This window comes from Sceloporus occidentalis, unplaced genomic scaffold (genome assembly GCF_023333645.1).
Source record: "Sceloporus occidentalis isolate IW3139 unplaced genomic scaffold, rSceOcc1.0.p SCAF_20, whole genome shotgun sequence".
NCBI classification, from domain to species: domain Eukaryota; kingdom Metazoa; phylum Chordata; class Lepidosauria; order Squamata; family Phrynosomatidae; genus Sceloporus; species Sceloporus occidentalis.
Genome location: NW_028317000.1, coordinates 14,114,970 through 14,142,605, shown reverse-complemented (window position 1 = coordinate 14,142,605; position 27,636 = coordinate 14,114,970). Strand labels below are relative to the sequence as shown.

The following is a 27,636-nucleotide window of genomic DNA, read 5'->3' as shown; positions in this document are numbered from 1 at the left end:
ATTAACTCTGTTAACTGTGGACACCCAAAAAGAAAAGCATCGATTTTTATCCTCCACCTGGAAACCCCATTGCTTTTCCTTAGCTTAATATGTGGGAAAGGGAGGCACACATGAACCCAGGGTTTGGTTTACACACACATGCGCAAACACACAACCGCAAAGAGCGTTCGCAAAGCGGACAGCGGAGCCCACCACCGTATGGCTGCAGACCAAGACTTTATTGCACAAGGAAGGGGACGGCTAAGTCTGTACATTCAGTTCAAATATAGACTGGGAGAGGAGTTACGAGGGAAGAGACAGACTGGCAATCCATTCTCCTTTCCTTGCCTCCTCCTTAAACCTTGGTCCAAGAAAGATGAAATATGGGCAGAACAGTCAGAAATGTCAGAAGTCCCCTCCCCCAAAAGAAGGACACCCCATGCATCCCATGTCTATGAGGGTCTGTCAAAACATGGAACATAGAGCGAGTGTCTTTTTTGCAAAGCCCAGACCCATGGATCCAGATCTCAACGTGGGAGATGGAGCGAGCATCTTTTCTGCAAAGCCCAAATCCATGGATTCAGGTCTCCATATAGAAGATGGAACAAGCGTCTTTTCTGCAAGACCCAAACCCATGGATCCAGACCTGAACATGGAAGATGGAGCAAGAATACTTTTTGCAAAGCCCAGCCCCATGGATCCGGATCTCAACATGGAAGATGGAGCAAGCACCTTTTCCGCAAGACCCAAAGCCATGGATCTGGATCTCGAGGAAGGAGATTCCGTTTTGGAAAAACTCTCCTGACGGCAAAGGTTTTTCGACAGTGGAACGGACTACCTTAGAAGATGGCGGAATCTCCTTCCTTTTTTTGGGACGGCCACGGATCAAAGGTGCTTTAGCTATGGATATCTTGCAGTATGTGGTAGCAAAAGGTTGGACTAGCTAGCCCTTGGGTGTCCCTTCCAACCCTACAATTCCCGCTTCCAGAAGTCAGGAAGACTGAGGTATGGACAAAGAGGAGCAGAAGCGGAAAGGACGAGGAATGGATAGCACCAGTCGGAGCGAGAGAAAGAGTAGACGGGAGGCCATCTCTTCCGTCTCACCGAGGAATCGAGTCAGAAGGTTGCAAGCAGAGACGGGGAATCAGGACCACAAGGCGAGGAGGACGGAGGCGAGGCAAGGAGGACATGTCACAGTTTTCCAAATTAAAAAATTCACAGTTAATTAGGTACGCAAAGGATGCCGCCCCAAAGTAGCAGCCGGCGCGACCCAGATCAGTGCTGGAATTTGGAAGAGGAGGAGAGAAGGAAGGAAGGAGGAAGGAAGAGAAAGAGAGAGGAAGAGGAGAAGGTTTCAAGACCAACCACCCCACGCCTCTTGCCCAGTGTAGTAAACCACCACCAACGCGGGTTCGTTCCTTACACTCTCCGTAACCTCCAAGGCGATCTGCAATTATTGCCTGGTGAACTGTGTCTCCCCGTCTTTTCCGACGGAGCCACTGCATTGTGGCGTTCCCTTTCGGATGGGGGAATAGTGGCAAGAAAAAGTCCAAGATCCTAAAATCTGGTAGAAACAACAACACAATGACAACCCAAGTCATCCCCAACTACCCACCCACCCACCATCACAGCTAGGAGGGCCGTACGGCTTCGGACTAAGCGACAGGCCGGTGCCGCAATGCGCCGGGGAACTGAGTGTCTGGACGGCAGGTCTCTCCATGGCCAGGAGGGCATTTGTCTACTAGCCACAAGCTGGAAGGGCTCATCTTACCCAGGAAGACTGATAGTATTTGCACAAAACCCAAACATCACCCTCCTTTGTCCCACTGGTCTCTTGAAATAATCAGACCAGAAGCTGGTGCTTCAACAGACCAACAGCAGAGTCTGGAAGCTGGTGACAGTCCAAAGTGTCTCTTGCATCTCCCTGGAAAAGTGAGAGAGAGACAGGTCACTTGCTCCTGGGGCTGAGAAGGAGAAGATGGAGATTTCAAGGGGGAAACCTCAGGGGCAGTGGGGGGGCGTCGGGGGGCCGCCCAGCATTTGCGTGACTTGGCTGAGCTGAGCCGCGGCCGTCTCCGACGCCTCCTTCAAGCGCTGGGTGTTCTCCTGCAGGCTCTGGACTTCGGCTTGCAAGGCGGCCTTCTCGGCTTTCTCCTGAAGGAGGAAAAGGCAAAGTTCAAAAGATCCATTTAAGAGGAGAAGGGTGTTCCCACCACTATAAGGGACGTTCAACTTGGAGGGTGGTGAACTCTCCATGTTTGATGGGATGTCATATTGAGGATGCAGCAAGCTTGTTTTCTGCTGCTCCAGAGATTAGGACACAATGGAGCAATGGATGCAAACTATAGGAAAAGAGATTCCAGCTCAACATTAGGAGGAATCTCCTGACAGTGGAATACACTGAAAGATGGTGGAGTCTCCTTCTTTGGAGGTCTTTAAACAGAGGCTGGACGGCCATCTGTTGGGGATGCTTTGACTGAGAGTTCCTGCATGGCAGAATGGGGCTGGACTGGATGGCCCTTGGTCTCTGTTCCAATTTCTATGATCCTATGGTGTATTGCTCACTTTATTGGATACATTCGAAATGTATGTGAACAGCACAGATCCATCCCACATTCATCCCAGATTTTGCATATTTGCACTAAAAACCCCGACGTCTGAATGCCCCCCAAATTCATACAGGACCAAAGACATTTGGTAACTCCTTCTTGTATGGGGAGAATTTATCTTTATCATAGATCCCCAATGGATGCGGGTATGTCCTCACATCTAGTGCAAATCTGGCTGGATGTGCAAATTGTAACTGTAAGAGAGGTAGCCATGTTAGTCTGGAATATGGGTCTGCAAAGGGATCTAACTGTGCAAAAGAAGTCGCAGCATGAGCTTTCATAGACTTGGTCTCTTACACCAAATCTACATAAGCTTAAGCGACAACTTCTTTGCCCGGTTATAGTTTCATATTGTAATTTATGAAGGCACTTGTGTCCCGCTTTTCAGCTTTGGAAGCAAACTCCCAAAGCAAGAAGCAACTGAATATAAAACAGCGACTCGACGGAAGCAATTTGGGAAACCAAACCCCAAACCGAACCATCCAATTACAAAAACAGCGAGGCTGAGAAAAGCTCAAAAGGATAAGAGCCCACCCACTCCATGAGATCACCAGGCCAGGCTTTGTTACATGAAGGACCAACATCTGGGGTGTGTATGTGCGAGCGTGTGTAGATAGGATGATAAGGCAACACAAACATTACACATCCCTTCTCTGTTGGCCTGCATTCAGCGGCAGCATGGTTTGGCCCCTTCTCCTTTTGGCATGATATTGCAAGCTGGACATTTTCCGCTCGGAGAGATTCTTGCTTTGCCGGATGTATGATTATACGCTATATGAAGTGTATCCAGTGCTGTTTGGGTCAGTATCTAATACCCCCAAAGGGGTCCAGGACCCTCAGTGGATAACAAAATCCAACACCAATCTTGTGTTACCATAATGCACTTTGCTCTGTTGTTGTTGCAGCCAAGCCAACAGCAGCATGGTACTGCTGCCTTGACCCAGAGCATGAGCGCACTGCGCACATCCACAATGTGTTTGTGTGGGAAAACGTGACAGATCGTTCTCATCTCTGCCCCGCCACCTTTTGCGCGCACACACACACACACACACACACATATATACATATATACATATATATACATACACACACACATATATAAAAAACCTCTCTCTCACCCTCTGAAGATCTTCCTGAAGTTTCTTAAGCGTCGATTCCAAATGCAAAACCTTGTCGGCAAGACTTAGAGCATCCTGGGAACTGGAAGAGTCGACCAAAGAGGGAAGGTGGGAGGTGGAAGGAAGCACAAAGAGGGGAATAGAATGTCAGATAGTTACTTTGTCCGTAGGTAATACACAAAATATGTTTCGGACGGCTCTGAATACTGCATTGCACCGCTATCCGTTTGCCCTTACTTGGATGTGCAATTTTATGTGATTTTTAAAATATTGCTTGGCTAGGTTTAAGGGTACAAACGCCTCTAAGTGGGTTCCTTATCACAAACCCAATGCAATAATCTAACAACAGAAGGGTGGAATCCTATTGTGTGTGTGTGTTGTGTGCCTTCAAGTCTAGGTTTTCGTCCTCGCTGTCGATTTTGGTGTCAAATTGTTTTAAAGCCCTTGCAACAAGCAAGGAAAGTTTTCTTCCCATTTAAAGCAAACATTTCCTCCTTGCTTTAATGGCCTTTATCCATTTGCCACCAAATGCAGGTGATGCAGTTTAGGGGAGGGCCTATGGACCACATGTGTCCTTGCATGTTGCGCGCCTGTAACATGTACAAAACGGAACAAAGGTCTGACTTGGTATAAGGAATCTCTCTCACCGCCCTATTTAAGTCTATTTTTTAATCCAGAACCATAGAGACTGGGATCTGTATTAATAGGACCAGACCCTGCCTGATCTTAGCGGCTAAGCAGGGTCAGGCCTGGTTAGTACTTGGGAGGGAAACTGCCAGGGAATATCGGATGCTGTTGGAAAGATTCAAAGGAAGGCAATGGCCAACCCCCTTGGAACAAACATTGCCAAGAAACCCCTATGATAGGGTCGGCGGCGGTTGGAGACAACTGAAAGGCACCAAACAAAGGATACTATTTGGCCACTAGATGTTTCCATACTAAGCCCTTGACAAACATAAAAGATGGAGATTTCAAAAAAGGAGTGCACACAAACAGCTGTTTCTCACCTTCTATGTCTTGGAGGACAGAGGGAAGGCAAATAAGGGGCACCGAAGCAAGGATGACACATTTACCCTGTTAAATAGAGCTTGCGAATGTCACTTTTTTCCACTACAACTCCCAGAATCCCCCAAGATTTGGGGAGCTGTAGTCTTGAAGAAGGGAAATACACACATGCAAGGCACACAGACAGAGCGGCGTCTTACTCCTCATTGGGTTGCTGCTGGCTTGCGCTTCTCTGGACGGCGGTGCATAAGGATTCCCTGTTCTCCGGCACATGCTGCCCTGGGGATGAGAAAAGGCGGAGGCAGGTTGCATTACCCTCAATAGGGAGGGGTGTGTGTGTGTGTGTGTGTGTGTGTGTATTCCATGCCAGCATTCTCTGAAGATGACAGCCACAGATACCGGCGAAACATCAGGAATAAACTCTTCCAGAACATGTCCACATGGTACGAAAAACCCACAAGAAACTATGGAAGCTGTCCATGAAAGCCTTCAACTTCAAAGTTATCATTTGGTCATTGTCCAAAAGCAGAAGTGGACTTCTGGCCAGCTTTGACCACCTTTGATTTGGGTATTTCTGGCCATCCTTGTGACTCTTGGGGGGTCCCAGGAGCCAAAGACTGACCCACAGACCCATGACAGTTGCCCACTTCTGCCAGAATCTCAGTCCGCTTGTTCCGTTTCCAACACTAACCTTCCCTGGAAAGGGCTTCCAGGATGCTGTTGCAAGCCGAGGCCAAGTTAGCAATGGATTCCCATTCATCCTCCGGCGATTCGCCAGCTTCGGAGAGGACTGCGGGGATAAAGGAGAAGGAAACATCCTCAGTTCTCAAAGAAAAGCTGATCCAACCCAAATGTCACCCAAGTGAGCACTTTTGAAAGGAGTGGGGTTTGGAAAGCCAGAAGAGTCGGAGGAGCGTCTTACTTTTGGTGATGGAGTTGCGCAAGGAAAGGGTCCGTGGCAGAAATTTATCGGTTTCGCTGGACTCCGAAGGGAGGGAAGCCTTCTCTCCTGAGGGCAGAGGCCCTTTGACTTCTTGACCCATGACCGAAACTTTCTTGTTTGCAACAGGATCTCCTCCACGGTCCTGGAATAAATGGCAGTGTCTTTGCATGGCAGGAAGAGCAAGTGGAAGGCTGTCTGGTGCAGGAGTCAATCGCGGCAATGGAAAGATAGGAGGGTACGGTTGCATAGGTGCGGGCGGCGGGTCTGGCACCACGGTTACATGCTTCAGTTATATTAAAAATGCACTAAAATCCATTAAAAATCTGAAATATATGTGTGAGTTTTTAAAGAACAGCTGTGCCAACGCAAGGGCTTGCTCCGTTCTGCCATTCTGCACAAACTTGGAGAGGAATTGTATCCCAGTGTTATGGCAGCCTTCCCCAAATGTAGCACCCTCCATATTGGTAGGACTAACACTAACAACCCAACATGCCTCTGTTTTGGTGATGATGGGAATTATAGTCCAACCCATGTGGAGGGAGCCAACCTGAGCAAAAGGATTGGGATTCATGCAAAATGACCTTTCTGGGGGTCCATTCCAAATGAGGACCTCTCAACAGTAAAACGATAACACGAACATTCAATGTAGCCCTTGAGTTTAAATGTATTCCCCTACCCTTGACTGAAATGCACCCTGACGCCAAGTTTCACGATGGGAGAAAAGTGAGATATAAGTAAAATAAATGGACATTGTATGGCACTGGAGCGATGGACTCTCCTTGGTTGATTTTGGGGACAGACGGATACTCATTCCTTGTGGATGGAGTAGCGGTGCCATGTCTCCATGAGCAATGTGCAAAGTTTCAAGTCACATCCAACTCTTACGATACTTACTGTATTGTGGTCTGGAGGGGCCTTCGGAGTGGCACCCAAGATGAGATCCGGAGGGGGATTGGAAGCGACAGGGACGTCCTGAGATGGCACCCTGAAGGAAACAAAATACAAGAGGCTCTGAGTTACTCACCACATGTCTGGAGGACATCAAGGAACCTTAGGATGTATAAGGGTAACTCACGAGTCTGTAGGTCCAGGCATTCGATCACTGTGGCTCCGTAGAAATTCAGTCCTCTCTTCGGCCAGACTGTGCGGGGGTCCATCTTGCAAGGAGAGGGAATGAAGGAGCTGGAGTGTGGCCGGCTTGAACCCGGCCTCGCTCCCTGGCTTGGTCAGCTCAACTTCTCCGGCCGGTGGCTCGCTCCTCCTCTTCTCTTGCAAAGACTTTTGGTACAGCTCTGAGAAGCTCCTGCAGAAAAGACCAGAAAGAGGACGGTAATACGCAACCTGGAAGATGGATGCTCTCAGAGCCAGAACGCAAGTCGATGGTTAGCTTCCAACCAAGTGTGAACGGTAACAGTAGAGCAAAAAGATGGAGATCTGTGGCCCTCCAGATGTAAGCCTGCCTTGGTACTTTGGTGGGATATAAATGGTGGGATATAAATGGTGATGATGAGGAGGAGGAGAACAACAACAACAACAACAACAACAACAACAACAACAACAACGTGACTTGCTCACCTCCTGGGTTTCCCGTTCTCATCCGGGGGTACCACCGTGATGGTGACCTTCTTGGCCGTGCGCAGGAGCTCCGTGGTCTGAGCGTGGCTGAGGCTGGGCAGCGGTCTCTCGCAGACTCGGACCAGGCGAGCCCCCGGTTGGAGCCCAGCCTTCTCGGCAAACGTGAAGCGCTCCACGTCGGTCACAAAGCCCTCGTGGTCCATCTGGAAGCCCAGCTGCCCAACTCCGTTCCTCAACAGCGTCAGCTCCCGCGTCTCACAGCCCCGGGTCACCAACTGGCAAAGCAGGGGAAAGGCGCGAAAGGGAAACACAAGGGAACCATTAAAGGCGTGGAAAGATTTGGCACTTACTCATTAAACGTAATAAATCGTCAGATCTAATACCAATTTACGTTCCCATTCAAAGACCTTCCAACGCCTTCCTTGTTAGTTACGTGACTACAATGCAAGAACAATGTGTTTTGACTGAAAGGAGAGCAGGAGCTGTTTTTAGAATGCTTTTGGATACTGTAAGCCTTATCATCCACAAAGGATCTCCACATTCTCTAGGGTTAGGGGTGAAGGACCCTGGAAAACAGCAAATAACACCTATCCAGGAATCTCCAGGTCCTCCAGTGTAACTATATTATTATTATTATTATTATTATTATTATTATTATTAACCTTTATTTATAAAGCGCTGTACATTTACACAGCGCTGTACATACAATCTTTTTAATTGGACGGTTCCCTGCCGTCAGGCTTACAATCTAAAAAGACACGACACAGAAGAGAAGGGAGTGGTGGTGGGGAAGGGGCCTGTCTAGTAAGATAATACATATAAAATACATAGCAATACAGGAAATGGTTCAATAAAACAGACAACAAAAGAACATCAAATAGCAAGTGACAATTATGCAATGCCTGGGAACGCTTCTCTGAACAGGATGGTCTTCAGCTCCGTTTTGAAGCTGGTTAAATAAGTGATGGCTCTTGTGTCTCGCGGGGGAAGAAGGTACAGGAGTGAGGGGCAGCAAGTGAAAAGGGGCGAATCCGAGATGGAGCAGAGGAAATCCTGGGCTGGCCATAGAATCATCCTGGAGGACCTACAAATGCCTAGAGAAGTGTTTTATCTAGGAGCGTCTAGGCTCTCCAGCACAACTCTATGGTCAACTTCCAATACAGTCACATTGGAGGACCTAGAGATTCCTAGAGAGGACATATCAGTCAAAACCGCAAATGTGGAGGGCCAACTGTATTCTTATACTGCAGATGGAGCAAGCTTGTTTTCTGCTGCTCCAGGGAGTAGGACCCAGAACAATGGGTGCAAGCTAAGGAAAAGAGATTCAAGTTCAACATTAGAAAGAACTTCCTGAGAGTAAGAGCTGTTCAATAGTGGAAGACACTGGCTTGGAGAATGGTGCAGTCTCCTTCTTTGGAGATCTGGATGGCCATCTGTCGGTGATGCTTTGATTTAGAGTTCCTGCATGGCAGGGAGTTGAACTGGATGGCCCTAGGGGTCTCTTCCAGGTCCATGATTCTATGATTCTCTCTTTAAAGACAAAGTACAGTGCAACTCCCCTATCCAAGGGACTAGTACCTATGGTTGCATCCCCAGATGCTTCCCCCAATATGAACCTCACCATTGTCCATCCCCACAAATGATGGGAATGCTTACCTGCAGCCGGTGGACGATGTCCCGAATGTCAGTCGCCTGCCCTTCATCCACACGCATGCAAATATAGTCCCCCGTCTCATAGTAGAGGTCCAAAGTGCAGCTTTCGGAGAAGGTCCAAGCCAGGATGTCCCGGCAGGAGCAGTTAAAGACCACCCTCTTCTCGCGGGCGTCAATGAGGACTAGAAACTCGGCTGAGATGCCCAGCAGGCACCGAAACTCCGGAGCCTTGCTCTCAGGTCCACGGAGGCCGTCCCGCGCCCACACGCCCCAGACCAAAGCGCCCGCGCTGTGTGCCTCCGCCCCCTTGGGCACCTTGGACTTCTCGCGCTTCTTGGCTGCCAAGGCGATGAGGGCCAGGCGGGACGAGGAGGCCTCCAAAGTGCTGGTGGTGGCATGGTTGAGGGCCAGGTCGCGGAGGTATTCCTGGCGGGTGCGGGTGGCCATGGCGTGGAACTTCCCTGAGCGCTCCGCCGCATTTTCCGCGTTGATCACTTTGGCGAGCAAAAGGTCTCGGAAAGCCGGGCCTTTGAGGAAGGAGTTCTCAGCCGGGATGAAGGGACCGAAGGGTGGGATGTCCTTGGTACAACTGACAGCCATGCTGGGGAGGAATGGCAGAGAAAAAGCGAGCGCATACTTACAAGTCACACCTATAACACTGAACACTGAATTATTAAAAGCTATGCTGAGCATGCAGAATCTCATCCATCGCGTCTAAGCGATGGAGAAAAATTCAAAGATGTAGCCGTGTTAGTCTGGAAAATCAGTATGCAAAAGGATCCTGTAGCACCTTTGAATTATAGAATCATAGAGTTGGAAGAGACCCCAAGGGCCATCCAGTCCAACCTCCTTCTGCCATGCAGGAAATCTAAATCAAAGCATCCCCGACAGATGGCCATCCAGCCTCTGTTTGAAACTAGCTGCAAGAAAGCATGAGCTTTCATAGACTTCAGGCTACTTCTCCAAATGCATGCTTTTGTGTAGGCTTAAGTCTACGAAAGCTTATGCTACTTCCTTCTTTCAAAGGTGCTACAAGTTCCTTTTGCAAATGAAGACAAAAATATATACATACAGTGGGCGCTTGGTATCTGCTGGGGTTTGGTTCCAGGACCCCCAAGGATACCAAAATCTATGGATGCTCAAGTCCCATTAAATACAGTGGCCTAGTAAAATGGCGCCCCTTATATAAAACGGCAAAATCGAGGTTCGCTTTTTGGGATTTCTATCGTTCTGGAGTATTTCCAAGCCATGGCTTGTTGAACCGGTGGCTAAAGAAGCAAGCCTTGCAGCACCCTCTGCTGGCACCTTATAAGTTGAGTCTCCCAGATCCAGAATTCAAGCATCCGTGGCTTGAAAATATTCAACATATATATATATATATATATATATATATATATATATACACATACATACATACATACAGTGGGATCTTGTTATCCGCTGGGGCTTGGTTCCAGGACCCTCAATACATTACAAAATCCATGGACGCTCAAGTCCCATTAAATACAGTGGCATCGTAAAATGGTGTCCCTTATGGCAACATCAAGGGCTGCTATTTGGAATGGATACCTTTGGGGAATATTTTCAAGTCGTGGATGCTTGAATCCATGGATTAAAAAAATCAGCGGATAAGGCGGGCCGACTATCTATTCCAAGAGAGCAAGCCATTTGATATAAGGCTCACCATTTTACTATGCCGTTGTATTTAAATGCGGGAACTCGGAACCAAACCCCAGCGGATACCAAGGGCCCACTATATATGCAAATACAGGTATTTCTAAATCCAAATCAATACATTCAAAAATCCCAACTCCAAAACACATCTGGTCCCAAGCATTTTGGATAAAGGAGACCCAACCTGTACAATCGAGGACAACTTCAAAAGTCACAGTGGCTTACTCCAGGTTTGCACACACATACACATACGCAACCGGCGTCTTCCTTACCTGTAGGTTGTGTGCTCGCCGCAAGATTCGTGAACCCTCACCACGATAAAAACGTGCTGGAAGTGGGACCGAATGGTGCGAGGCGTGAAGGCAAGGGCCCCGGGCTCCTGAAAGACGATGGTGACGATATCGTTCCCAATGTGGCGCTTCCTCAGCAGCTGCAAAATGGAGGGCAAAAGGGAGAGTTTCACTAGAGAAATTGCACGCCGGATGGCAAGATCCGCACTGGATCCACCCTGGAGGCTGATGCGCCTGAATGTTTGTATTTGGGGAGAACTGTTCACTCCTTCCTCTCCGATACATCTATTCAGCTATGTAGTCTGAATGCATCCGAGGATGTAGACTTAAGCCTACGAAAGCTCATGCTGCCAACTTCTTTCTTTACTTAGTCTCAAGGGTGTGACAAGATCTCTCTACAAAGTGTTTTGTAACAGGGTTATGTGTATTTCCATCCCTAATACCTGATTTATGCCCATTTATCCTCCAGCACAAAGACTGGCCCTTGTGCCCAATGCAAAATGCTGAAGGGCATTGCGAACAGAGAATGGCACCTATCACATAAAATCACCTAAATCAATGGTTTCCACACTGTGGTCCTCCAGATGTTTTGGACTTCCAGAAGCCCCAGAATTGAGGAATTCTGGGAGATGATGTCCAAAACATCTCAGTGACCAAAGTTTGCAAATCACTGAACATTTTGCAGGAGGGATACACTTCTTAGTTGGAGGGAGGCATGCCCTTATTTTGGACATCCCTGGCACTGAACAATAAGAGCCCACACTTTACTTGCGATAAACTTGAACGATAGCCTTGTTCCTCTTATAGGAATGAATAATGATAATAAAATAATGGTCGAGATGTACCTGCTGACGGTTGTTGGGGGTATAGGGAAGCATGGTGGAGACGTGGAACATGATCTCGTAGTCCTGGTACGTTGTGTAAAGAGAGTGGGTTCCCGTGGAGTCCGCTGCAAAGACAGAGAAGGAAAATATAGTTCTGCAGAAGCCAGATCTCAACATGGTTTGAGCATTGGATACGATTCTGGAGTGCAAGGTTCATACCCCAGCTTGGCCATGGAAACCCACTGGATGTTCTTGGGTAAGTCACACTCTTTTATCCTCAGAGGATGGCCATGGCAAACCTCCTCTGACCAAATCTTGCCAAGAAAACTCTATGATAGGTTCTCCCTGAGTGTCGCTGTAAGTCGGAAATGACTTGAAGGCACACAGCCAACACCATTGCTCAGTAGTATGCAAAGGGATCTTGTTGCACCTCTGAGAGTACATGAAAGATACCATAGCATAAGCTTTCAAACAGGCTTGAGCAGATGGACCAGGATAGTACAGGCTGAACCTGTGCTATTCTGGAACATGTGCTCACCTGGTTTGGTCCCTGGGTCGGTGTTTAGATGGACAGGTGTTTACATGCTCATCCCTGCACCACCTTGGGTATACGAAACATAATTAAACTTGGCTCCCATCTCCAAGATGTCTCACTATGCACAGTCAACCCTCCATATCCAGGTATTCAGGGCTTGAAAATCTTAACACACACACACACACACACACACTGTGGGCCCTTGGTATCTGCTGGGGTTTTCTGCCAGGACCCTTTTATATAAGGGACACCATTTTACTATGCCACTGTATTTAGTGGGACTTGAGCATCCATGGATTTGGGTATCCATGGAGGGTCCTGGAACCAAATCCCGGACGATACCAAGAGCCCGCTGTACATGCAAATATTTCAAAATCTGGAAAACAAAGATCCAAAATCCAAAACACTTCTGGGCCCAGGTGTTTCAGATAAGGGAGACTCAATCTGCAATTGTTTCACTTTAAATATACATACAGAAATCCCCCAAAGCATGTAGAATCACGCAACACTACAAATGTTGTCCAACTGCAAGACCCAGCAGCCCTGTCCAGCATAAGCAGCAATAACGGACAATGAGAGTCACACTCCTGGAGGTCTCCAACTACCGATGATGGTGCGCATCCAATATCTTACTCTTGGTGTCCAGCTGCGCACGGTATTTCTCAAAGCCGCGCAGGCGCACGTGTTCGCCCAAGAGGTTTAGGAACTCCTGGAAGGTGGGGCCGGCCTCTTCGTTGTTGTACATGTCCTCTTCCGAACCCTGTCCCTCCATGCAATACAGCACTCCGACTTTCCGCTGGAAACTGAGCTACGGAGTGAAGAGGAGGAGGAGAAGGAGGATCAGAGGATGACAGTTCAAGATCTTACCTCCCCATCCCATATTTCCTTGACCTGATGCTTTCCAGACTCATTTTTAAGCACATTGTTTTACATGGCTGTCAATGGACTTGTCGAGATTAAAGACAGAACAGTGCAGGGTGTATACACTCGGAGTAGCCAACTCCGGGAGATTCGAGGACCATATTCCTCAAACCCCGACCTCTGCCAGCTGTACCAGTCCCTCCCAGTGAAACCAGAAGTTAATGGAAATTGGAGGGAAGCGAATAAATAAATTGCAGCATTCTACTGCTTTGTATCAACCTGGAACCCATCAAATGTTGCGGACTATAATCACCATCATCCATCACCAAGTTGGGTGAAGTTGAGCTTTTGCAAGACCCTCGATTGAAGGGTGGGATGGACCCCTTCTAGAATCAATGCGTCTCTATCCCCCCCAAAACCAACTTACCCCCTGTTCGTCCAGCTTGAGTAAGGTCTCCGGCACTTTTGGGGAACTGGAGGCCAAGCGGAGACACTGGAGGCTGAGCTCCGGCATCACGTGCTCCAGCAGTTTCTTGGGAGGGATGCCGCGAGGGGTGGAATGGCGGGCGGCGAGGGGAAGGGCGTCCTCCAGGATGGATCCTCGCAAAGTCCGGAGCTAAAAGGTGAGAACAGCAACCATCAAACCATCAACCTTGCCCAAACTTATATAGGGTACACCTACACCGTAGAAATAATGCAGTTTGACAGCGCTTTCAGTGCTGTAGCGCCAGCCTATAGCATCCTGGGATTTGTCGTTTCACCAGCTCTTTCGCCTTCTCTGCCAAAGACTGCTGGCAGCGTCTCACCAAACTACAAACCCTAGGATTTTGCATGTTGGGTTTTTGCAGTCATCGCTCATGTCAAAATTGACCTCAAAGCACACAACAACGGGAGGAAAGTGGGATAAAATTAAACAAATGAACGAAGGGCTTGCTCATACAGTTTGCCCCCCGTATCCACAAATTCTTTATCCACAGATTCAACCATGGCTAGAAAATAGAATCGTAGAACCACAGAGCTGGAAGAGACCACAAGAGCCACATCCCAAGATGACATAAATGTCAAAAAGCAAACCTTGTTTTTGCTATTTTACATAAGAGACACCATTTTACTACACCAATGGGACTTGAACATCCATAGGTTTTGTTGTCCATTGGAACCCCAGCAGACACCAAGGGCTCCCACTGTATATTCCAAAAAGCAAACCTCAATCTTGCCATTTGATAGAAGGGACACCGTTTTGCAACGCCACCATATGTAAGTAGATTTGCGCATCCATGGATTTTGGTACCCACAAGGGCCCTGGAACCAAAACCCAGCAGATACCAAGGGCCCACTGTACAAACTGTCTCCAATCCACTAAAAAACCTTTGTGTAAAAATGTCCTCCTTGTTCAGAGCCTCTCACCACTGTCCTCTTCTTTCCTTACATCGCTTTGCTTCCTGATGCAAAAACCAACCCTATGGGACCAGGCAAGACCATTGCTGTATGTCACCCAAACTAGTGGCATAAAATAAACATTACCCACCTGACTCGTCCGTACGATAAGTCGGTAATTGTATTGCGGACCAGTGCTGCCTTCCTTCTCCTCTCGCCGCAGGGATACAGCCACAGCGCCCAACTGGTCATCCACCCCAAAGAAATTCTGATGCTCTGAGTAAAGAGGAAGGGAAATCATTTAGGCAGTGAATGCATTGCAGATTTTAATTTGAGATATGAAGAAGCGCCACAGGGCTGAACCTATTATGGGGACAGGATTCACAACCCTGGTGAGCAACTCTGCATTTGGAACCAACCCTGGGAACAGGTTCACCAACTCCATCTGCAAGGAAGCCCCTAACCATCCCTGTCACTGTTCCCTTGCTTTTCAGTCTGCACCATCCTTCTTTACCCTTGCCGTAGAAATGCTTCCGGTAGTAACAGGCTCCGAGGTCGGCGTATTCAATGGCGAGGCCCCCCCGGCTGGTCCTCTGTCCATAGCTTTCCCGTGGTTCCTCCAGGACCGAAACCGCCATGTTGGGGCAGTGGAACCCGGCCAAAGAGCCCCGGTGTTGGCCGATCCCAGATTCCGATTCACCCCCAGATTCCACCCGAAAGCAGGGGCAGCTGAGCACCAGGGACCCGTCCTTCTCCTCGCCCGCTTCGCCCTCGGAGGTGGGCGTCATGTCCGCCAGGCGAGACTGAGAAGCGGCTGATGCCCCCGTGGTGACGTTGCCCTGCTTCTCAGATTCCCGGACTACTGCACCCAACTCAAACAAGATGCTCTGCACATCGTAGTGGGCCAAATGGCGGCCCCACACGGGAACTGCTGCCTCCGGGGTAGGATGGGAGCCGGTTCCGTCCCCTGGCGTCACACCATCCGCTTCAGTCTCCCAGACCTCGCTGGTAGACAGTCCGAGAAGAAGCAAGGGATCCCGGAATCGGCGAGCGGTAGGGCTGCCGGCCCGTGGCTCCTCGTGGCTGTGTGCCCGCGCTCGAGGCGGTGCCGTCCCCTTGATGGATGAATTGGGGCTGCCGCTACTGTTTCGATGGAGCCCAGATGCGCTTCCCGACGCCAGCGGCAAGGGAGAGCTAGGGGCAGTCGGGGCGGCAACCGCCAGCTCCCCTTCGCTTAGTGTCACGTCACTGTTGCTGCGATGCATGAGATAGTTTCGCCTCGGGGACCTCAACGGAGGAGGGCCGCAATGCCCCACCAGGGGGCCCTCGCCCGCCTGGGACTTGGATGTCCGGAAGGTGTCGAAAGAGAGGGACGTCAGAGGCGGGCGGTTCGAGTGGCGCCGGATCTTGCGGATGAAGAGGTCGTCTGACTGCATCGCCCCCAGGCACCCACCGGTACCTCTCCCCCTGGCACTACCCGCCAGCAGCCCAAAGGAACACCCAAGACCCCAGATCCAACCGAGCGGAGGAAACGAAACTACACCTCCCAAACTTTGCAACGGATCAAATACTTGGATAATAAGAGGCCTTTGTCTCTTTAGCGGAAGAGTTCAGTCCTTCACCCATGAGGAAGGGCTTCCGAAGCTTTTATAAAGCGGCGGCTTCCAGTGGCACGCAAGTTGGTCTTTGGCACTGCAGCGGGCAGACGCCATGCAATGGCCGGGAAAGAGGTCAGCACGCCGCAGTCAGGTACCTTGGCGCATCAGGAATCGGCAAAATTTAGGCATTTTGCAAGCTGGTTGCTGCAACGGGACAACAAAAAAAGGAATGGGGAAGAAGGTGAGCAAGAGAAAAACATTTGATTAAGATGCAAAGATGCGAAACCCAAAAAAGTATAAAATCCAAAACACTTCTTGCTCCAAGCATTTTGGATAAGGGAGGTTCAGGGGACCACGACTCCTGAGGCTAAGGAAAAGGATGCTGTGCTTTAGAAAAGTTACTTTTTGGGACTAGGATTCCTTGATCTTCCTGGGATTTGTAACCCCCAAACTATAGCTTCCTAGTTCTAGGGCTACAATTCCCAGGAACTCCAAGAACATCACAAAAATCCACCAAACAGGGATACCTTTCTTGGGCCGACCCAAAATGCACAATATCCACGTTGCAATGCTTCTTACTCTGACCGTCAGGCAGCAGAAATCTGGGGAGATGGCAGGGTTTCTTGCCCATGAATTGGGGTCTCTTGGAATTTTGGGGTGCAGAAAAGCATCATCAGCACAAGGCGCACACGCTTAGGAACAAACACACATCCACACACACATGTGTCATGGCCAATTGCTACTCGCTCTGAAGCAATGTTGGGCAATAAATAATACTTTCCATGCACTGGGTCCGTTTTAAACCCAGGAGAGGCATTTTGCTAAAACAGGAAAGAAACTCCTGGTCACTTCCGTTTCCTAAAAGCGGCCACTCTTGGGCCTAAAATGGCTCAGGGCAGCAAGACGTGGCCAAACTGCACCCCAAAAGCATTTGGGGAGAAGGTTTTGGGGAGGGTTTTTTTGCCTTCCATAGTTACCCAAACCTTCCATACAAAACGCATTATATTTATGCATACAGGAATAAGGGATTTGGCATTCCAGAACCATGGAAATGCAACCTGTACACATAAGTACACATAAACATAAATGCACACACATGCAACTCCCTCTAAAGCATTGCAGCCCAGTACACATAAGTATATACACACTTATGCGAACTGTGAGCCATGCCTCCCTCTGGATATCATTGGACCGCCATTCCCAGCAACGCCAGCCTATGGCGAAGAATGCTGGGAGTTGCAGTACACAAACACACGCACGCTACCCATTTCTAGCTTGGAAGAGCCCTCTCCCAAGGGATGCCTGCCACTCTGCACGTACCCAGAGACGCTCTTGCCTCGAGATGCTCCTCCTGCGCACACCTTGTAAAACCCCAGCGTTGGACTCTGCTACCGTCCGCACCCCGCTTAGGATCAAATCCTGCCGATGCTGAGAGCTGATTAGCCTACTTGTTTGATGGAGCGTTTTATCCCCTCCTACCCAGCCCAAACCCTTGTCGCTCCCAATAAGCATCCAGAGGACTCACGCTGCACAGATGGCACGGCCCAGGAAGGGCTGCCACCAGAAAAACGCCTCTCCGTCTTGCAAAAGCCCACCTGCTTCGGGTGGGAGTTAGAGTGCAAGGTCTAGGAGGGATTTATAGCACGGCGGGCCCTTGGTATCCACTGCGGTTTGGTTCCAGGACCACCAATAGATACCAAAATCTGTGGATGCTCAAATCCTATTAAATACAATGGCATCGTAAAATGGTGTCCCTTATATAAAAGGTTCAAATCTCGGCTGGGTCTGCAAACCCATTGGGTGGCTTTGGGCAAGTCATACTCTCTCAGCCTCAGAGGACAGCAATGGCAAAAACCCCTTTGAAGAAACCTGACCATAAAACTCCGCAATAGGTCAGCCTTAGGGTCGCCGTACATCAGAAACAACATAGAAGACCCTGGGTTCTGTTCCCACATGGGAGAACTGATACTCAATGACGTCTCAAATTCGGACCCTGGCTGGGAATGCACAAGGCAGTTCTTGAGTGCGCGGTTGCCATTGTGTTACAGCCGCGGTGGGCGCTCCACTTCCGCACACCGGAGGGGAAGCGCACCAAGACCTGACTTCTGCAAACTGTCAAAGAACAGACATGATTTCCTGCCATCTCAGACTGGCCAGATGACGGAGAAAGGCAAACCGCGCACCGTCTGCTGCGGAAGAGCGTTGAAGGGAACTCTGTCACTAGGACAGGGTTTGCTTTCATAAGGAGACGAGGTATGGGCAGTACCTACCCACACATGAGGGACTCCAACACCCATCATCCCTCCCCACTGACTATGCTGGGTGGGACTGATGGGAATTATAATCCATCTAGAAAGTCATGCATCCGCCTATGTTGCAGTCTATGGGACCCCATGTGCCACCACACTGTGGGTTTTGGAGGTGTTGTTGAACTGCCACTCCCATCATTCCTCCCCACTGACCATGCTGGTTGGTGCTTATGGGAATTATAGTCCATCTAGAAAGTTATGCATCCCTCTACACTGCAGTCTATGGGACCCCATGTGCCACAATGTGGGGTCTAGGCTGCATTTTGCCCACCTATAGTTTCTCCCAAGGGAGAAGAACCATTGGTCTGCCAGGTGTGACTGAATTTCTATACCCATCATCCCCCCCACTGGCTGCTGGGTGAGAATGATGGGAATTACATTTGACAAGTCCATCTAGGGAGTCATGCAACTCCCTACACTGTAGTCTATGGGACCCTAAGTGCCGCACTGTGGGACTAGGTTGCATTTGCCCACCTATAGTTTCTACCAAAGAACCACTGGTCTGCCAGGTATTGCTGTACTGTTATGCCCATCACCCCCCACTGACTGTATTGGGTGAGAATGATGGGAAATAGAGTCCAATATGCCCGCCTAGAGAGTCATGCACCCACCTATGCTGCAGTCTATGGATCCTCAAGGGAGAAGAACCATTGGTCTGGCAGATGCTGCTGAACTGCTACTCCCATCATCCCTCCCCAATGGAGTGGTTTATGGGTGATACAATCCCAGTTAGATCTGGCAGGTCACACAGCACTGCGATGAAACTTTTTCAAGGGGGTGCAGTGGGGTATGTGCCCCGCAAAGTCTCCTGAGGGACTCACACAGCCGACACTTTTGTTGTCGTTGTGCGCCTTCAAGTTGTTTTGGACCTACAGCAACCCTAAGGCAATGCTATCATGGGGTTTCCCTGGCAAGACTGGTTCAGACAAGATTTGGCATTGCCTTGCCCTGAGGCTGAGAGAGTGTGACTTGCCCAAGGGTCACTCAGTGGTTTTGCACGGCCGTACATGGGTCACCGCGCACTAGAGGTTTTGCAAGCCATAAATTCACCCGTAAATTCACTTTACCAGTGGGGCACAGGGAGACTTTGCACATAGAAGGAGAAATAAAACCCCAAACTAACTTACCTACAGCAGCATCGCGCCTCGGTGCGGTCGCAAAGGAGGTCACAGCGCAGCCTCGGCGAGCGGTTCCCACACTTCACCTTGGTCTCCGCATTTCATTGCAGCTGCAAACCAAACGAGAAAACTGCTCAGGTTTTTAGATCTGGGATATTGTATTGTATTTTTCTATCACACTTTCCTACGCTGTCGCTGTCGTTATGCGCCTTCAAATCGACTCTGCTCTTATGGCCTGAGGCTGAGAGAGTGCACCTTGATCAGGATCATTTGGGACTTTCCATAGCGGGACTTCGAACCCTGGACCACCAAAGCCCTGGTCTTCAAACTGCTAGTCTAGCCATTCCCAGACTTTGGTCCTCCAGATGTTCCGGACTTCAGCTCCCAGAATCCCTGACCATCAACCAAGCTGGCTGGGGCTGCTGGGAGTTGGAGTCCCAAAGGCCTGGAGGACCAAAGTTTGGGAACAACTAGGACCTATGGGGTTTCCTTCAATCCAAGGAGCATTTTGAGCTTTTATTTGGGCATGCCCACTTTTGAATTGCGGTGCAAAGAACCGGACGCAGGATTATTCCAGAATAGAGTGACACTATGACTTCCCTCGATCTAGACATTATAATTTTATTGATGCAGCCCAGAAGCGCATTGGCCTTGTTAGTGCCGCATCACACTCTTGACTCTACTAGGACGCCTAGATCCCTTTTGCATGTCTTCTATCTTTTTGCAGTGTCCTCCTTTGCAGTTATCCCATTGGGTCACCCTGGGCCAGTATGCGTTCTGGGAGTCGCAGTCCCCCTCCTCTCATTTCCAAACGCATTAAAATGGATCAAACAAGCCAACCAAGCTGCGCGGTGCCATCCTTTCTCAAACGCAAATCCAAACTAAAAATCAAAGGGGCCAGAGCTCAATCTCCCCGCATCCCCCAACACTCAAACTCCTAGTAGCCAAAAGGGAAACGCGGTTGCCATCTCCGGACGGCTTTATGCTCCAAAGGAAGGAAAGGTTTGTCCTCCGAGGAAGGAAGTGGCCATTAGCCGCCGCGTCCGTTCAGCGGCCGGCGGAGGAGCTAAGGAAGGAAAGGCAAAGATGGCGACAACCACCATAATAATAAAAGAAACATGCAGGAAGATATCATTTTTAAAATCATCTTGTTTAGCAAACCTAGGTTTGCTTCTCTTGCAAGACGGAAGGGTATTTGTTGCATAGTTTCGAAGGAAGCACCCCAGTTTAAAGTGCCCTCCGTCGCCCTGTCCATGACGCTATGTCTCCCATAGCATTCCCTCTCACCCGGCCGAAGAGTCTGTCTCTTTTTTCGGGGAAGGCAGCAGGTCCGAGAGACGGCCTGACAGCACCGACCTTGCGACGCGCTTCCTGCCAGCGCAGGAAGCGTGGCGCAAGTGGGAAGTCGGTTCGCCGCCGCCCCCCTCCTCGAATCCATATATACATATACACACAACCTTGGCTACAGCGGCATTTTGGTTCCTTCCTCTTCTCCTTGTTTCATGCAACATCCTCAGGAAATAGCAAGAACCTTAGCAGCGGCCTCCGCTGGCCCCAACAAAGACACAAACACACAAATACACAATGTAGTGTATCCGTATCCATCCGCTAACGTTTGCTGGGCTTCGCCATTGCCGCAAAAACCATGCCTTTCTGGCCCAAGGTTTGGAAAGTTACTTTGAAAGTAACTAATTACTTTGGGACCTAAACCAAGTAATCTGCAAGAGGATTGTGTCGACTTCACAATAATAAGTTGGGTTTTCTTGTCGGGTTGCAACCATAACGCGACACGGTCATGCACTAGGCTGCGTCTGCACTGCCGAAATAAACCAGTTTGGTACCATTTTAGATTTGTAAGCTGTACTGGGAGGAAGGCAGGATATTAATAAACATAATAATAAACAACAACAACAACAATAATAATAACAGTGAAGTCGAAGGCTTTCATGGCCGACATCCATAGCTTTCTGTGGGTTTTTCGGGCGATGCGGCCATGTTCTGGAAGAGTTTATTGCTGACGTTTCGCCAGCATCTGCAACTTTGGCACCTTCAGAGAATGGAGATGCCAGCCACATCATCATCATCATCATCATCATCATCATCATCATCATCATCGTCGTCGTCGTCATTTTAAATACCATGGCTCAATGCTACGCAATTCTGGGACGTGTCGCTCTGTGAGCTATTTAGCCTCCTCTGTCAGAGAGCATTGCGACAAACCCTAGAATCCCACAACATGGAGCCCTGGGATTTAAAGTGGCACATTGTTTCTGCAGTGCAGATGCAGCCTTCATTCTTGCAAAGGACGGAATTACAAGCAACTTACTATTTGTAGCTAGTTACATCAGGCACCTTATCCCACAACTACAAATCTAACCATTGCAGGGAGTTGTTCGACTCCATGCATTTGGAGAGTTTAAATTTTCGGAGTGCAACCAGCAGGGAAATTTGGAGAGCTGTACCCCAGATTTATATACATACATACAAATACCCATCCCTCCTGGCTTCTTGCACCCCATGGCAAGGGGAAGAGCAGTCAAGGGTCCCAGGAAGACTGAAAGGGCACTGCCAAGGTGCCAGCTGTGTCCGGCTGGGTTCCCCAGATGCCCCTGTCCAAAATCCAGTTTCCCCGACTCCTCTTTAGATGAACTGTCACGACGCAAACAGGCTCCTTCTGCAACTGGGCTTGCATGAAAGTGCATGAATAGGGGTCTTTCTCCTCCTGCCAGGCTGGAGTTGGAAGGGGCACGGAAACGTCAGACCCGCCTAGGGCTACCCTTTGCGACAGGGAGGCATTGAGGAGAAGTTGGCAATACAACAGGAATGCCCTGGAGCTCGCACTATATTCCACTTTAGCTGCCCTGGCAAGATCCGACAGTTTGGGGAGGAACTTATGAATAGGGTGGTGCCATGGCAATTCAAGTGGCATCATGTCCCTATTGTTGGGTAGTGTAGATGGATGGGTCCCCCAAGGAAACGGCAAGCTGACTTCCACTTTAACCATCCACAGCCATGGAAACCCTTTGGGTGACTTTGGGCAAGTCACACTCTCTCAGCCTATGAGAACCAACCAACCAATCAACTGGTTTTCACTGGTGCAAAGCGAAGTGTTTAAGGTACCAAAAAGGTGCAAAGCAAAGTGATGAAGCCAAGCATCTGCAATCCTCCAGAGGTTGATGGAATGCAACTCCCAGCATCTCTCTCTATTGGCTATGCTATGATGGGACTTCCAATCCAACATCTTGAGGCATGCATGACTATCAAAGGCGCATTGGTAGGTAAGTCGCATTTTCAGGAGGCTTCCATTAGGATCGTTCTCATAGTCCCACAAAACCGTACGGAGGCAACGTACGGAGACCTCCATCTTTCCCGCCTTGATCAATTTCACTTTTAATAACATTAATGCTATACCTCCATTTTATATTGCACATTTCGCGACTGTATACATCCTACGCATGCAAATTTGCAAATGCATAGTATATGTATACAAATGCACAAATAGGTGGTATGCAAAGATACTACGCAGGATGTTTTGGACCCTTCCAAGTGAAGATGCCAAACCCATTCCATCCGTTCTTGCGCCAACCTCCCATAGAAAGGGACGACTATGTTACCTGGATTATGCCTCTTTGTTGCATGCGCCAGGTTGCAGGTCCAATAATCCCCGCCGTTTCAAAAGGATCAACAGGCAGGTGATGGGATCAGCCTTGATCCGCTGGGAAGCCTGGGGAGCAGAAGCAGAAAACGGTCAGAGCAGAATAAATAGAGTAACTAGTCCAACCTGGGGACCTTTGCACACTACAACGTTATGGCACCGCGGTTCCACTTTAACCGTCATTGCAACATCCTATGCAACCCTAGGTTTGGATGCAAACATATCCTTTTCTTGGCAAGGTTTGTTCAGGGGAGGCTTTGCCATTGCCTTCCCTTGAGGCTGAGACAGTGTGACTTGCCCAAGGTGGGTTTCACGGCCAAGTCGGGAATCAAACCCTGGTCTCCGGAGTCTTGGAGAAGAGACCCAAACCTAACCGTTACAGCCATTTACATTTCATGTGCACCTGATGCAGCACATTGCCTGCAGGTAATTTTTGACACACTATTTTCGGTCACTTTGTGCATCATTTTGTGAGCATTAAATCATTTTGTGTACATTAAACCACCGGATAGCATAGAAAATCATAGTTAATCCCCTGCCATCCCACTCTTCTGTCTGGTTTTAAAATGCCCCGGTTTTGCTCTCCTCCTCCTCCTTCTCGCTTTCTATCCTCAGTTGCTGCAAACCGGGTTCGAAACGCAAAAGTAGCTATGCGTTGCACAGATTTTTAGTGATTTGTCTGTTGTTTGATTATTAATTGGTTGTTTTAGTAATTTGATCATTCAATTGCATTTTATTAGGAGGTTTAGGGAGGGGCAGAGTTACAATGCTGTCGTGCTGATCTGGTATTATATGGGTTTGCTTTAATGCAAGCCGCTTCGATCGTTCGGAGGAGCGGGATATTAATTAATTAATTATTACGGCATGCGGCAAGCATAAAATAAATGGTCCCTTTTATTCAAGTCCCTTTCTTTTTACCTCTGGAGGGTTGCGTTTGTGAATCTAGGTTCGCAGCAGTACGATTCCTCGGATGCATGAAAGTCTCACAAGTCTTACACAAGTCTCATTGTGATACATTTCCTTCCTTATCCAAGGCCGCGCACCGATTGTTCTGACCATCGCAACACACAAGACCCGGAGTTTTGCACCCAGTCCAAGGCATCCCAACACATTCCAGATTAAGGCATGGATCTCTTGCAAAAAGAGATCCATGTTTATAGGGTTTTATGTGGGTTTTTTGGGCAATGTGGCCATGTTTTAGAAGAGTTTATTACCAATATTGTGCTGGCATCTGCGGCTTTGGCGTCTTCAGAGAATGCTGGCATAGAAGTAAGTGTGTGTGTGTGTGTGTGTACGGGCTCCTTTGATAATGAGTTCCTGCATGGCAGAATGGGGTTGGACTGGCTGGCCGTTTTTGGGGTCTCTTCCAATTCTAGGATTCTATTATTATTAGTATTAATAGTATTAACATTTATTTATAGGGCGCTGTTCTATGATTCTTTTCAATGGGGCTTGTACCCATAGAAGTATATCCATGAATGTAGCCTTCAAACCAGTGTTTGCAGACTAGTATTCCCAGATCTGCATCTCTGCAGACCAAGCCAGGGCTTGGAAACATCACCATTTAGCATTGCAATACCCAGAATCCCCAACCAGCATAACCACCGACTCTGCTGGCTGTGGATTTTGGGAGAGCTGGCATTCTAGAAAACATAGTTTCTACCAGCTTTGTTTCAAGCCTTGGGAGCTGGCGCATGCTTTGGCTCCCGTTATGTGACGGCATGTGGCTTGCAGATGAACATATGGCCTGACATCCCAAAAATAAAGACACAGAAGCACCCAGCCTCAAAAAATCAATAACAGAGGGATGTTCCGAACAAAGTTCTCTCGGAGGAACGGACCACCATCATCCTTTTAAACATGTACAGCCTGCGTTTTCAATGTGCGCCAGGGTTGAAATGGGCCCTGAGGTCCCATGTGCGTCGGACAAGTCCATGTGCAACCCAGGATGGGTAAAACCAGGCTTGTTGGCTATTTGTGGCGCTGGATTTGGAGGCCCAAGCGTCTTATTCCAAAGTGACACTGAGCATGAGCCAATAGTGTGGCGCTGCAGCAAACCAGGCGAGTGCTGTTTCGGCTTGCATGAATAAAACCATAGCTTGCAAGACGAGGGAAGTCATAGGTCTGTGGCTTCTGTGGTTTATGGCTTCTGGTTATGGCTTTTGGGGACCCCTTCCAACTCTACGCTTCTCTAATTCTATTGCATTGACATCCAAATTTGGATGCAAACCACTAAATGTGCCATAATACATGGGAACTTCAATGGGACTGCCATTCTCCTAGTCCTTAACTCCAGTCTCAAATGTTATAGTCCTTAATCCCAGTCTCTATTACAACCAGCTATGGCAGCCAATGGTTTGAGAGTCAGACTCCAACTCTGGAGACCCGGGTTCGATTCCTGGCTCCACCACGAAACCCACTTGAGCAAGTCACACTCTCTTGGCCTCTAGGGAAAGCAATGGCAAACCTGGGCCAAGAAAGCCCTGCGATAGGTTTGCCATAGGTTCGCGATAAACTGGAAACGATATGAAGACACACAACAACAACGACAACAACTGAAAGACATCCCAACCTTTGAAACAAGGCATTTGCAGAGGAAGGTTTGAACCCTTCCAGCAAAGTAAATCAATCACATTCATTGAGATGCTTCCTTTGTATGTGTGGGAGGGAATGCGGGAGCATTTGAACTCAAACCACATCCTTCTGACGCTGGATTAATTGCCTCTGGATTAAAAACATGCTTACGCACACAAGGCTGCTTCTTAGATCCGGTCCTAGTTCTGCATTGCTTTCCGAAGTGCCTCCTAAAGCAAACCTCCTCAAGGTTTCTCTTCCACTTTCACCTTAGACTGTTAACAACTCCCATCATCCCCAGCCAGGTTGGCTGTAGGATGGACTCTGCAAGTCCACACATCTGGAAGAGACATGCGGCCCAAAACACCTGCAAGAGGGATCCAGGACACATCTGGAAAGGGATACAAGGGATACATCCGGAAGAGGGATCTGTGGCCTAACACATCTTGAAGAATGATCTATGACACATCTGGAATAGGGATCTAGGACATATCTGGAAGAGAAATCTGTGGCCTAACACGCTTGGAATAGGGATCTAGGACACATCTGGAAAAGGCATCTAGGACACATCTGGAAGAGGAATCTGTGGCCTAACACACTTAGAAGAGGGATCCAAGACACATCTGGAATAGGGATCTAGGGCACATCTGGAAGAGGAATCTGTGGCCTATCACATCTGGAATAGGGATCTAGGACACATCTGGAAGAGGAATCTGTGGCCTAACACACTTGGAAGGAGGATCCAGGACACATCTGGAATAGGGATCTAGGTTACATCTGGAAGAGGAATCTGTGGCCTAACACACTTGGAAGAGGGATCTAGGTCACATCTCAAAAGATATGTGGGATGGCACATCAGGAAACGATGGATCCAGATACATCTGGAAGAGGGATCTAGGTCACATCTGTAGCTTAACTCACTCGGAAGCAGGATCTAGGTCACATCTGGACAGCTATGTGGCCTAGCAGATCTGGAAAAGAGGAGATCTAGGACACATGTGGAAGACAGATCCAGACCACATTTGGACAAAGAATGTAGTTCACATCTGGAAGAGGGATCTGTGGCTTAACATGCTCGAAAGTGGGATCTTGGTCACATTTAGAAGGCTATGTGGCCGAGCAGATCTGGAAAACAGGGGATCTAGGGCACATCTGGAATAGACCACATTTGGAAGCAGGCTATGTGGGCCAGCACATCCAGAAATGATGGATCTGAGCCACATCTGGAAGAGGGACTCTTGGCCTGAGACACCTGGAAGCGGAGGAGAATAAGGGAGGCTGCCCTTGTGGTTGGATCATGCCTCTCAACCTGACCTACCTAGCAGGGCTGTTGTGTTGGGGGAAAAGAGAGAGAGCCATTTCATCTCCTGGGAAGAAACCAGTGTATGCCAAGAAGATCATCTGGGTCTCCAGGTGCCTAATATTTGGATGGATGGATGGTGGAAGGAAAAGCAAGGTCGGGGAAGCCAGGCACTCTGCACATGCTCCAGTTGTGCCTTGCTGGGTTGGAAAGGCACATCTGGCAGGAGGGGGGGGGGCTTTTGTCACACAATGGAGCCTCGGGGGCGCGCCTTCCTTCCTTCCTTCCTTCCTTCCTTCCTTCCTTTTTTCCCTTTCCTTCCTTCCTTCCTAAATCCTAATCCTCTTTGCAGGTTGCAGAGCTTGCTGTGGATGCAGGGAAGGAGGCTGCAAAGTGGGGTGGCCTTTTGCAAAGCCAGCCTGGAGAGATGCCCTTCAAAAGCAGCCCCTCCATCATCCCTCTCTCAGCCTTCCCTCCATCATCCCCTCCAAGAGGCAGCCCAGCCTCCCTCCTCCCCAATTCTTCCCCCCAGAAAGAGCTGGGTCCAGGGGCAGCAGCCCAGCCTTCAAGGGGAGCCAGGCTGCTTCCTACCTCCAGATCCACCGCCTCTGCTTCCAAGCCTGGATCCGCCTTCCTCCT

At 49.0% G+C, this 27,636-nt stretch overlaps 2 protein-coding genes across 3 annotated transcripts in view; both read right to left on the bottom strand.

The window, feature by feature from the left end:
• LTBP3 (latent transforming growth factor beta binding protein 3) overlaps window positions 1-1,857 on the bottom strand; it is a 34,021-nt gene extending 32,164 nt beyond the window's left edge. Inside the window, exon 1 of the mRNA XM_089483103.1 lies at window positions 1,403-1,857. Coding sequence (XP_089339229.1) covers window positions 1,403-1,580 — 178 coding nt within the window. The 5' untranslated portion in view covers window positions 1,581-1,857. The remainder of the gene's footprint in view (window positions 1-1,402) is intronic.
• Window positions 200-27,636, bottom strand: SIPA1 (signal-induced proliferation-associated 1). Of its 2 annotated transcripts, XM_089483104.1 has the most exons (18): window positions 27,589-27,636; window positions 23,083-23,192; window positions 19,478-19,578; window positions 14,958-16,245; window positions 14,595-14,719; window positions 13,494-13,682; window positions 12,839-13,013; window positions 11,692-11,795; window positions 10,829-10,986; window positions 8,886-9,483; window positions 7,230-7,504; window positions 6,730-6,957; window positions 6,549-6,639; window positions 5,634-5,796; window positions 5,403-5,501; window positions 4,912-4,990; window positions 3,707-3,788; window positions 200-2,133 (listed from the first exon to the last, which is right to left on the bottom strand). In XM_089483104.1, exons 4-18 carry the CDS (start codon window positions 15,877-15,879, stop codon window positions 1,981-1,983), a joined length of 3,441 nt encoding a protein of 1,146 aa, XP_089339230.1. In that variant the 5' UTR covers window positions 15,880-16,245; window positions 19,478-19,578; window positions 23,083-23,192; window positions 27,589-27,636; the 3' UTR covers window positions 200-1,980. The 2 variants fall into 2 exon arrangements, with proteins under 2 accessions (XP_089339230.1, XP_089339231.1); XM_089483105.1 differs by lacking the exons at window positions 19,478-19,578; window positions 23,083-23,192; window positions 27,589-27,636 and adding an exon at window positions 17,362-17,414.